At 35.7% G+C, this 12,777-nt stretch overlaps 1 protein-coding gene across 5 annotated transcripts in view; it reads right to left on the bottom strand.

Moving 5' to 3' along the window:
* The window catches only part of EVI5 (ecotropic viral integration site 5), a 289,476-nt gene that overhangs the window by 164,314 nt on the left and 112,385 nt on the right, over positions 1-12,777 (bottom strand). For 2 of the 5 annotated variants that reach the window (XM_032155352.2, XM_058439573.1), the window contains exons 11-12: positions 6,710-6,763; positions 3,875-3,907 (exon numbers count right to left, since the gene is read on the bottom strand). In XM_032155352.2, coding sequence (XP_032011243.1) covers positions 3,875-3,907; positions 6,710-6,763 — 87 coding nt within the window. Of the gene's footprint in view, positions 1-3,174; positions 3,322-3,874; positions 3,908-6,709; positions 6,764-12,777 lie in introns of all 5 variants that reach the window. The other 3 variants (XM_032155353.2, XM_058439574.1, XM_058439572.1) reach the window with 2 other exon arrangements.

Here is a 12,777-nt window from a genome sequence, read left to right as displayed (position 1 = left end):
ACCATCTCACACCAGTCAGAATGGCTATTAAAAAGTCAGAAAATAACAGATATTGGTGAGGATGTGGAAAAAGGAGGACACATATACACTACTGGTGGGAATGGAAATTAGTACAACCTCTATGACAAATTGTATGGAGATTTCTCAAAGAACTAAAAACAGAACTGCCATTCAGTCCAGCAATCCTACTACTGGGTATCTACCCAAAGGAAAAATCATTATATCAAAGATACCTGTACTCATATATTTCTTGTAGATTTATTCACAATAGCAAAGATATTGAATCAACCTAAGTATCCATTGATGGATGACCGAATACAAAAAAATGGTGTGTATATACACCATGAAATATTACTCACCCATTAAGAAGAATGAAATTATGTCTTTTGCAGCAACATGGATAAAACTAGAGGATATTATCTTAAGTAAAATAACTCAGAAAGTCAAATATTGCATACTGTCACTTATAAATGAGAAATAAGTAATGTATACACATGGACATAGAGCATAGAATAATAGACACTGGAGACTCAGAAAGGTAACAGGGCGAGAAGGGGTGAGGAATGAGAAATTAACTCATGGATACAATATATACTATTCTGCTGATGGTTACACTAATAAGCCCAGACTCCACTACTACGAAATATATCCATGTAACAAAATGCACTTGGATCCCCTAAATGTATAAAAATAACACTATTCAGCCATTTTAAAAAATGAAATTGTCATTTGTGACAACATGGATGAACCTGGAGGACATTATGTTAAGTGAAATAAGCCAGACACAGAAAGACAAATACCACATGATCTCACTCATATGTGGAATCTAAAAAAGCTGATCTCATAGAAACTAAGAATAGAATAGTGGTTACTAGAGACTAGGGAGGGAACTGGGAACATGGTGATGGGAAGAGAATGGTCAACAGGTACGAGTTACAGTTAGATAGGAAGAATAAATTCTGGTGTTACATTGCACAGTAGAGTGACTATAGTTAACAATAATGTATTGTATATTTGCAAATAGTTAGAAGAGGGGATTTTGAATGTTCTCACCACAAAGAAATAAATGTTTGAGGCAATCAATGTGTTAGCTAATTACTCTGATTTGATGTGTCAATTAAAAATAAAACTTTCAAAAATCATCAAAAAAGTGAATAGATAAGCTATGTGAAAGAAGCCAGACATAAAAGTCACATACCTTACAATTCTATTTATTTGAAATTCTAGAAGAGGTAAAACTATAGTGAAAGAAAGCACACAGGTTGCTGGGGTTGGGGGTGGTGAACCATAAAGGGAACGATAGAAATATTATTTGTTTTGATTGTGATAGTGTTTCATAACTACATACATTTCCAACACATCAAGCTACATACCTACATTTGATGAATTTTATTACACATAAATTATACTTTGATGAAGTTAATTTTAAAAGTGAAAGAGAGACACCTGAGAAGGTCTAGCCCTATTTAATCATTTGGGAAAAAAACACACACATACACAAAACTGTCTTTGAGTATACAAGATCACACAGTTGGCAAAACAGGACTAGAATCTAGTTACATAAATAAAATCCAAAGCTCTTTATATCATATAAATTGCCACTATTTGGCAGTAGGGAGCAGTGGCGGTGGATGCTTATATTGGTAATTCAATACCTCCTGCTGGAATACAGATTTAAAACCCTTATTCTGAAACTTTGAAGAATTCATAAAGTTATATTGGAAGGCTATAATTAAAACAATGAGCAACAGATGTTCACTTTCTACCCGAATATGCTCATTTTATTCTAGCCATTTTTGCTCACCAAGTTAAATTTTTCACTATAAACCAGCATTCTAGCCCTTTGATATACATCTATCAACAGGTCTCAGTATTTGAAAAACAATGTAAAAAATTTAATTCATGATTCTAATGTATTATGACTGTAGCTTATGCTAAATGCAAACAATACTTATTGTGTTTTCTTCAGAAAATCACATTGAAGTAACTTATTTCAGGTAAATTCCTAATATAACTCCACAATTGTTTTTTTCTTTTTAATGCTTTGATATTATTGACATTACATACAAAAGTGGAGCAAAATATGAGTTCCCTTCTTTTTAGTATTATTTTGTCACTCTCCTATTCATTTTTCTTAGCAATCTTCAATAACAGAAAAAAAAAAAGATGTTTATGACCCTTTCAATTGCCAATTTTTCTTTCTGATTTTTTTGTACCGAGATGATGATGCTGTTTCTTAATTTTATTGAATAAAAAGAATGTCCTACTTTGCAGTCACTCTATTTGCCTTCCAGATTTGCATAGAGTTCCAGGATTAACAACTTTTTCTGCTTACTTATTACAATCTAGCGCCTACTTGAGGATGAAAACATATTGTTTCTTGAAAACAAGAAACAATATGTTTTCAAAGATAAACAGTTGGCTTTTCTTTTACCCTCATATTCCTGCTTAAGATTACCCTTGTCTGAATTTGCCAATGGAAAATGTCTAAGCTGTAAAAGATACCTGAGGCTAGATGCACAATTAGTAGCCGTTTAGTACACACCCTAGGTTGGTTAAGATAATTAGAAATACACCCTAGGTTAATTAAGATAATTTTTAAAGGGTTAATCTTTTTCATCTTTGCAACTTCTCTCCCTTTGAAATACAGGCATACACCTTAACCCATAATTCAATGTCTTGAGGTAGGAAGTCTAAGCAATAGTATTTCGTAAGACACAATTGCCACATTGTTGAAGCTTTAAATGAGATAATTGCATATATTCTGCATGCTGGATAATATTTCATCTGCACAATGAACAAAAACTAGCTGAAGTTGGGATTTAAAAATTACTGTTAGCAAAATGATACCTATTATGAAAACAGATTTCTAAAAACTTAAAAGCAATTCTGACATACACTGCTTATTTCCCATTACTTAAAACACAGTGTAAGGAAAGAAAATATTACCTATTTCTAACAAAACTATGTAGACAGAAAAAAAATTAGAACAGGAGTCCTTAGGCCACAATAAGACCCCTAAATATCACAGAACATAAAATTGTATAATTTAAAAGTTCAAAGTCTAAAACAAAATTATTTAAAACAACAGCACAAAATCTGTGCTATGAAAAAAAAAATGATTGAAAGGAAGAGGGATGAGAAAGGTGAGAAAAGCACTACCAGACTCCTTACCCATTGTTGTTGGTGCTGGAGCTTCCTGATGGTATTTTCAGCTTGCTCCAGCTTAGCAGTGGCCTCATCACTCTGCTGTTTGATGGTGGCCAACTCCCGTTTTATGAGGTAGTTTTCCTCAGCCTCCTGGGCTCTTGTCACTTGTCCCTTAGGACATAATTTTTTTGTGTGTAAAGCAATTTAGGATAGATTCAAGAAAGACTGCCTTTGTGAGGTTTAGTTATTTACTCTGACATGTTAAAAAAAAAAAAAAGTCACCTCAGCAAATAGAACAGCCTAGGTAATCATTAGCTAGCAGCTTGTTATTGCTCCAGCAAATTTTTGAAAACTAAACGAAAAATTCACCTGACAAGAACAATTCTTTCAGTCAAGAAAAATTTAATTCATGCAATATTACTGAGTTGTACATGCAGGACTAAAATTTTCAATGAACACTAGTTAATTTCACAGAATCCACTTATTGACATTTTGAAATAAATACTTTAAAAAGTAAGGTTAGCTTTAAAACGTGCAAAAATAAACCAAGATAACACCTTGTTATAAAAAATTAAATTTATACCCACATATACCACCCAAAAAATTATTTCTAGAAAAACGCATGTAAAATTGCATGCATTAAAATATGAATTTCAAGGTTTAGGACTTTCCTTAGAAGTTAGAGAAGATGTTTAAAAAAACTAAAACAAAATAAAAACTATACCTGTATCAATCTATCTGCCAAGGAAGCACTTTCCTACAAAAGGAAAAATTCAGATAGAAATATGAGAAAGAAATAAAAGTGATAAAATTAGGAAAAAAGAAACAAATATACCCAAATTCCATCTACTTTTCATTGCTAATTAAAATGGACATTTACATTTTAAAACCATTTTTTACTGAATGTGTTTTTATTTTTAAACCTTAAGAAAAATATATAAAAACAAGGATAGGTGGTTGAAAATCATGTGTTTCCAGAAGATACCAAACACAAATTCCAAGTGGTTTTTCATTACCTGGAACAAGCAAATTTTTTTGTTTGTTTTGTTTTTTTTAAATAGAGATAGAGTCTCACTCTGTCACCCAGGCTAGAATGCAATGGCATGATCATGTAGCTCATTGTAACTGCCAACTCCTCGGCTCAAGGAGTTGGTCCTTCTGCTTCAGCCTCCTGAGCGGCTAGGACTACAAGTGTGTGCCACCACACCTAGCTAGTTTTAAAATTTTTTGTAGGGCCGGGCGCGGTGGCTCACGCTTGTAATCCCAGCACTTTGGGAGGCCGAGGCGGGCGGATCACGAGGTCAGGAGATCGAGACCACAGTGAAACTCCGTCTCTACTAAAAATACAAAAAATTAGCTGGGCGTGGTGGCGGGCGCCTGTAGTCCCAGCTACTCGGAGAGGCTGAGGCAGGAGAATGGCGTGAACCCGGGATGCGGAGCTTGCAGTGAGCCGAGATCGTGCCACTGCACTCCAGCCTGGGCGACAGAGCGAGACTCTGTCTCAAAAAAAATAAAAATAAAAAAAAAATAATAAAAAAATAAAATAAAATTTTTTGTAGAGATACAGTCTTGCTATGTTACCCAGGCCAATCTTGAACTCCTGGCCTTATGCAATCCTCTTGTCTCAGCCTCCCAAAGTGCAGGGGATCAAAGGCGTGAGCCACTGCACTCAGCCAAATATTTCTTCTTCTTCTTTTGATATATTTACATCTTTTAGACTTAATCCATATTGTCAACCCACTTACATGAAAGGGAGAAGGAATTTGAGTAAGCAATTCCAATTATAAAGTGTGACAGCAATTTGTGCAACCGCAGCTTTCGAAGAAAACAAAGCAAGGAAAATATGACAAATAAAATTAATGAGCTAAACTTAAACTTTAGCAATAACTGAGAAAGTATACTTTTTTATTACAGAATTCAACTGATACATAGTATTTATAGAATTCTAAGTGCTAAGTGACACACCTGGGCCATCTAAGCCAATAAAAAAAGGAACTCAATTTTCTAGAAGCAAAATCCAAACTTAACACTTTCTTACAGCATCGTTATCCTTCCGAAGGGTCAATGAAATATTATAATCCTTTCCCAGTTTAAATGTCTTACTCCAAAGATTAAAAAAAAAAAAAACTAAAAAGATGCATATTTGACTGTAAGCTAGATATTTAGTGGGAAAAAAGAGTATATAATTAAAACAACTTAAAAGCAAGCTCAATCTTCCTGTGGAGTCACCAAAAGTAGAATTATTCTCATAGCAACCCTAACATGAGGACAGAAAAACAGGGAAACTATTTTTGACTTAATATTATGTATCTGCAATTATTACACAACAATGGCAGACATGTAATAAATATCCTGTCCTTATGCACTTCTAATATGAAATCATCAATACTTTTCAAACAAACGACAAATACTGCAAAATACCCATATTTCCATTTATTTATTTCTTGACTATCTGTAGATTTTCAGGGAAGATTTTAAGATCCTTGGCAATATGATGAGGGGTATGTTTAAATCTACTTACTCTCATCTCTAGTTAAAGAAAGAAAAAAGCGGCTGGGCACGGTGGCTCATGCTTGTAATCCCAGCACTTTCGGAGGCCGAGGCAGGCGGATCACGAGGTCAAGAGATCAAGACCATCCTGGCCAACATGGTGAAACCCTGTCTCTACCAAAAATACAAAAATTAGCTAGGCGTGTTGGCGGCCGCCTATAATCCCAGCTACTCAGGAGGCTGAGGCAGGAGAATTGCTTGAACCTGGCAGGCGGAGGCTGCAGTGAGCCAAGACTGAGCCACTGCACTCCAGCCTGGGCAATAGAGCAAGACTCTGTCTCAAAAAAATAAAAAAGAAAAAGAAAAAAGCACCAAAAGAGTTTGTGAATTCAGATGTCTGTCTTTTAATAAAGCAAAATTCTTAAACCATAACTTTACTACTCAATTCATTCTTATAGCATCTGTAAATGACTACAAAAGATTCTTCATCAAAAGCACAGTATGAAAAATAATGCAAAATTTCCATATTCGCCCAATTACTCTATGTAAAACAGAGAAAATGTAACAAGTAGATACTAAAATAATTATAAGAACTAAAAGTTTATGCACAATTCCTTTGTGTTGAAAATCAACATGAGAGTGAATTTTTATGTAAGGAATCAGTCACTTCAACTAAAAGCACTCCTAGGCCTTAAAGGAATCACTGCCACATTCAATATGCTAGAAAGTCCAAGGCAACATTTGAAACTCATCTTTAAAATGCTGTATCAGAATGGACTCCCAATTAAATTCTAAAAGAACATACTTTTTAGAAATTATGTGTAAAGAAAACAAATAGTATCAATATGTTACTCTTAATCTCAGTTAAAACGTGAACATGAATCTTTAAGAACCAGTACAACTGATCGATTTTTATTAGTAACAAGTTATCTGGCTAAATAGTAAGGTAAGCAAGCTAAGCAGTCAATACTACAACATAGGAGACGTGCCAGAATTTTTGAGGATTTTTAATATACAGAAAAAACACTAGGCATTCAGCAGAAGCTTACATAAGTAGTCACTTACTTACTTTTTCTAATGTCTCGATGCGCTGTTTTAAAAGTCTATTTTCTGTGCGTAACCTCTGCCAAGAAAAAAATGTTTTATTTGCAATCATTTTTGAGAGGAAAAAAAAAATTTCTAAATCACAGTCCTGAAAATGTATCACCTTTTATAAATAAGAAAGGAGTCTAAGGAATGATTACATTATCAAATGTCAAAGACTCAGAGTAAGAAATACACAGAAGGCAGGGCACCATGGTTCACACCTGTAATCCCAGCTCTTTGGGAGGCCAAGGCGGGCAGATGGCTTGAGTCAGAAGTTCCAGATGAGCCTGGGCAACACGGCGAAACCTTGTCTCTATGAAAACTACACACACACACAATTTAGCCAGGAATGGTGGTGACGAGCCTGGGCAACAGGGTGAAAACTTGTCTCTACGAAAAACACACACACGCGCACGCATGCACACACATACACACACAGAATGGTGGTGCGGATCTGTCGTCCCAGCTACCTGGGAGGCTGAGGTGGGAGGCTGGGAGGTGGGGGCTGAGGTGGGGGCGGCGGAAATTGTAGTGAGCCGAGATTGGACCACTGTACTCCGGCCTGGGAGACAGAGTGAAACCCTCTGTCCAAAAAAGGGAGAGGAGGAGAGGGGAAGGGAGGGGTTGGGAGGGGAGGGGAGGGGAGAAGAAAGGAAAGGAAAAAGGGCAAAGAAAAGGAAAAGGAAGGGAAAGGAAAGGGATAAAGAAAGAGAAATAAACACACTACAGCAAAGGAAATAATCACATTCATCATTCCAGCTGTGATTAAATTTAAACTACACTCTACAGTACATACAGAAATAAGCCCTTTCATTTCTATACTTACCATAATGACTCATAATCAAATATTTTCTTATGTGTTTTAACATCCTCATTAGACAAAAAAGATTCTAACTTGCCTACCTCCAACAGAGCCTGCCTATATAATAAATATTCAAATGTCAGTTGAATGAAGAAATAGGAGATCTAAAAAATGTATGTTCATAGGCTAAACATCAAATTTTCCATTTAGGGCCCGGCTCAGTGGCTCACACCTGCAATCCACTTTGGGAGGCCAAAGGCAGGTGGATCACTTGAGCTTGAGTTCAAGACCAGCCTGGACAACATGGCAAAACCCTGTCTCTACAAAAAATATAAAAATTAGCTGGGCGTAGTGGCATGTGCCTGTAGTCCCAGCTATTTAGGAGGCTCAGGGGGAGGATGGCCTCAGCCCTGGAGGCGGAGGTTGCAGTGAGCCAGTATCACATCACAGCACTCCATCCTGGGCAACAGAGCAAGATCTTGTCTCAAATTAAAAAAAGAAAAAAAAAATTTGCCCATTTAGACTTCAATAGTCTCCATTTATAATACAGTATAGATGACAAGTTGCAAAATGCTGAAAATACAAAGAATTAATTTTTTCTGAGAAAATAGCTCCAATTACTAGTATTTCCTCATAGTTCAAAAAGTAAAACCAGATTTTTTTGAAAAGCACTTTACCTAATTATTCAATGCCTGGTTCCCAAAAACTTGTCAAATTACTGTCATTAAGTATTAAATCCAAGTCACTCTACATTTTTAAAGAGTTATTTTTGCATATCCACCAATATAATTGCTTATTAATCCCCTTTATAAGTTATCTTTTCATTTTCGAATTCCTCAGATGTTGTCCCATTCTGTCGCCGAGGCTGGAATGCAGTGGTGCAATCTCAGCTCATTGCAACCTCTGCCTGCCGGGTTCAGGCGATTCTCCTGACTCAGCCTCCTGAGTAGATAGACCTACAAGCACATGCCACCATGCTCAGCTAAATTTTGTATTTTTAGTAGAGACGGAGTTTCACCGTATTAGCCAGGATGGTCTTGATCTCCTGACCTCATAATCAGCCTCCTCAGCCTCCCAAAATGCTGGGATTACAGGCATGGGCCTCTGTGCCTGGCCTCAAGGTAATAACTTACATTTTTGTACCAAATTGTTCCAGAATTCAATCAAGCCTTCTTCCAGCCCCACCTTCCTATAAATTTCTGCTAAAAAATGTCTGTCTCAGAAAATTCTTCCATCAACTCAACCTGTTATTTTGCCAGTAAAGACTTAAATATGGTTTTATATAACATATAAAGTCTTAGTTCAGGGAAATGAGAGACTCTATGAATTATTGCATCTTATTAAGTGGATCACAAATTGAAACAAATCTTAGAGTTACTACAAAGATACTTGGCAAATTAGATTTCTTGTTCTATTCACTAAAATTCAGATGATCTGAAATAGACATTATGATATACAGGAAAGTTAATAACTAATCTCAGACAAAATAACAGCTTGAGAAATAGAAAATGTTCTCATGTCTTGGCTCCTCCTACTGTGTGCAGCATAGTGGTCTACACAAATAAGCAATTATTAAATGCTGCTAAAGTCTAGAGAGCCAAAGAAATAAATGGGATTCTCAAAATGTTCTCAATCATATTTCATCAACAAAAGGTAATGTTTTATCTTAAAAGATTTAGAAAACTAAGTTCCCACCAGACAACTGAGTGAATAAAGTTATGACAGAAATCATGCTAAAATAAAATTTAGAACTGAAAACACTCATCTGGATTTCCTTCCCCAACCCCTTTTAAGGCTTCTGAAATTTATTTCATTATAAATAAAAATCTAAATTGATTTTCTTCCACAAACAACTAACCAAATGCTTAACACCATTTAAAAAAATAAATCAACACTTCCTCATTTGTATAATATTTACATCAGGAACTGATCAATAGAATAGACTTTTTCAGTTAATAGAGACCATTTCAGGGTTACTTTTAAGTTTCAAGTGTTACTGTCTTCCTTTTTTTAAAACTAATATCACAGTATTTTGGTAATTATAGCTTTGCTATCTGTTTTAATACCTAGTAGAGCTAATATCCCCCGTTCTTACATTTGTTTATTGTTCCCAAACCCCAATTACTAGTATACTAAAGTAGCTAAGAGACTAGGTTTTGAAGTTAGGCAGATTTAAGTTCAAATTCTCATTCTACAATTAACACTTGCACATGATATTCAATGTTTTAGAATCTCCATTTCCTCATCCAGAAATTAAGAGTAATCAAACTTACAGGGAACTGAAAAATTAAATGAGATAGCATAGCACCTAATATATGCCAAATACTCAGTTAATGATAAGCACTGCCCACAATATTTTTGAAGTTAGGCATGAATATTATTTTACTACTTTTGTCTATTTTTAGAATTATTCTTAAGATTTTTTTATTGCCCTGGAATTTTACAAGCAATTAAATTTCACTGAATTTGAGGGCCAGGTACAATGGTTTACAGCTGTAATCCCAGAACTTTGGGAGGCCAAGGCAGGTGGATCACTTGAGGCCAGAAGTTCGAGACCAGCCAGGTCAACATGGCAAAACCCCATCTCTACTAAAAATACAAAAATCAGCCTGGCATGGTGGCGCATGCCTGTAATCCCAGCTACTTAGGAGGGTGAGGCAGGAGAATCGCTTGAATCCGGGAGGTGAAGGTTGCAGTGAGCCAAGACCGCGCCACTGCACTCCGGCCTGGGTGACAGAGCAAGGCTCCGTCTCAAAAAAAAAAAAAAAAAAATCCCTGGGAATCCATATACTTAGATAACATGGAGCAGTTTTTGTCTATCTTTAGTTATCTTTTTAAAATGTCTGTGTGTAAAGTTTTCCAGTGTTTGTTAGGTCCTATGCTATTTTTCATTTAGGTTACTCCTAGATATACTTTTATTTTTATTTCAAATGGAACTTCTTCTTCCAGTATATTTTTGAACTGTTTATTGATGATACATAGAAAGGTTAATAACTAAAATCTACCACCTGACTGATTCTCAATAATTCTTCAATATCTTCCTCACATTTTCTAGAATAGAGTGCTTCCTAAACTTTAAAGTGAAAACCACAGAGAGGAAGATACCTAGATACAGCTACATAAAAATGTTTATCTTGTACATTGAAAAAGAAAATAGAGACAATTTTTTGACCTACCAAATTAGAAAAAAAGACTAAAAGTGAAAGCAAGAATGAAATACTTAGTGTTGGCAAAATCATCATGAAATGGAAACTTGTTGCTAAGACACACATACCCTTGACACATTCTTTAGGAAATTTACGTACTACACATCAAAAGACTTTAAGATGCTAATATCCTGTAACTTATTAATTCTACTTTTTATAACTGGCTATGGAAATAATAATAGGAGACAAAAAACTTGTTATATACAAAGATGTTAACCATTAGCACTATTTTTAATAAGAAAAACTGAAAACAACCTTAATATCCTGAAATAGGATAATCTCGTTTCAAATAACCCACTCTTCAATCACTATTTCCTATTCTTTCCAGCTTACTCAGTTTACAAAGTAACCCAACCCCAACAATTGTTTTCATTGAGACAGTCTAGTGATCCCAACAACTTTTCACTGTCCCTCAATCCTTGATGTTCTCTCTTCCTTCTTGACAAAGTTTAATTTGCAATCATTATATGGCTCCCTTGCTTTTAAACCCCCTTGCCCTTCTCTCCCTTCGTAGCATAACTGCCTGGAAAAAACACTACTCTGGATCAACTCTCTGACAATTTTGAGTCTGTACCTATGCCAGTAAATATGACTGAACAAAAACAAAAACATGACATTTATTTAAATTACTGATCACTAAATTCAATATGGTTCTTAGCAATAATAACGTCCTTCTATCCCCCTAGATCACTATTTCATACCTATTCCTCTTTCTTCAAACCAGCAACCCTCCAATCCATTGTCTCTCAGTTGATAATCTTGCCTATGATTTCACTGAAAAAAAAACTGGGGCAATTAAAAGAGAATTTCACAAGCTCCCAAAACCACATCCTACATCCTACCTGCATTTTTGCCCATATATTTTGATTTCCCGTTATTGTGGATTAACTACTCATGCTAGCATACTAAGTTACATCTCCTAACTTCGCACTAAATTCCGTATCTTCCTGACTCCAGTGATTATCCCCCATTCTTAATGATCAATTTTTCCTACTTGATTATCACCATAAAAGCATGCAGTTATTTCTCCTATCTTAAAAAAAAAACAGAAAACAGAAACAAAAAATTCAACATAATTACCCTCTCTAGCTACTGTCCCATTTATTTTATCCTTATAGCAAATTCCTTGAAAAATATCTCTAATTTTTCTTCTTCTATTCCAGTTAGGTTTTAGTACCTACCATTCTGCTCCACTCGTTTCTAGAATAATTTATAACCATGCTGGAAAATGCAATGGTCGTTTCTCCATCCTCATTTCACAATAACTATCTTCAGTATTTGACATGGTAAGTCCTTCTCTCTTTCTGTCTCTTGGCTTCTAGGAACTACACCTACCTGGTTTTCTCCTAGTTTGCTACTTTCTACTTGTCTTCCTCATCTTTAAATGTTGGTTTATTCTCAGGCTCAATTCTTGAACTCTTCTCTATTTTATCTACACTCCTTTCCCAAGTAATCTCACCCATTCTCATGGCTTTCAATACTATGACCCCGCCAATAACTGCCAAATTTATATTTTGAGCTTGGCTTCTTTTAATTTCAGATCTGAATATTTAAGAAGCTAATTGGACATCTCCTAGACATCTCATTCCCAAGATACCCAAAATTGGGCTCCTGGTATCCCCACTAAACCAAATCCTTCTGGAGTCTTTCCCATCTCAGGTAATGGAAACACCATTTATCTACGTGCTCAGACCACAAGGCTTGATTCCTCCTCCTCACACATCTCTACATTCTAGCTGTCCACTTTATATTTCAAATCTATTCAGAATCCAATTACTTCTTACCTCAGTCCAAGCCACCATCATCTTTTTTTTTTTTTTAAGACAGGGTTTCACTCTGTCACCCAGGAAGGAATGCAGTGGCATGATCACAGCTCACTGCAGCCTCAACTTCCCTGGTTCTAGTGATCCTCCTGCCTCCACCTCCTGAGTGGCTAGGACTACAGGCATGCACCACCATGCCTGGCTAATTTGAAAAAAAAATTTTGTGGAGACAGGGACCCACTATGTTGCCCAGGCTGGTCTTGAACTCCTGGGCTCAAGG

The sequence above is a fragment of the Hylobates moloch genome, unplaced genomic scaffold (assembly GCF_009828535.3).
Source record: "Hylobates moloch isolate HMO894 unplaced genomic scaffold, HMol_V3 SCAFFOLD_5, whole genome shotgun sequence".
Taxonomy (NCBI): domain Eukaryota; kingdom Metazoa; phylum Chordata; class Mammalia; order Primates; family Hylobatidae; genus Hylobates; species Hylobates moloch.
The sequence above is the reverse complement of the archived record's forward strand: the minus strand, read 5'-3'. Positions and strand labels throughout refer to the sequence as shown.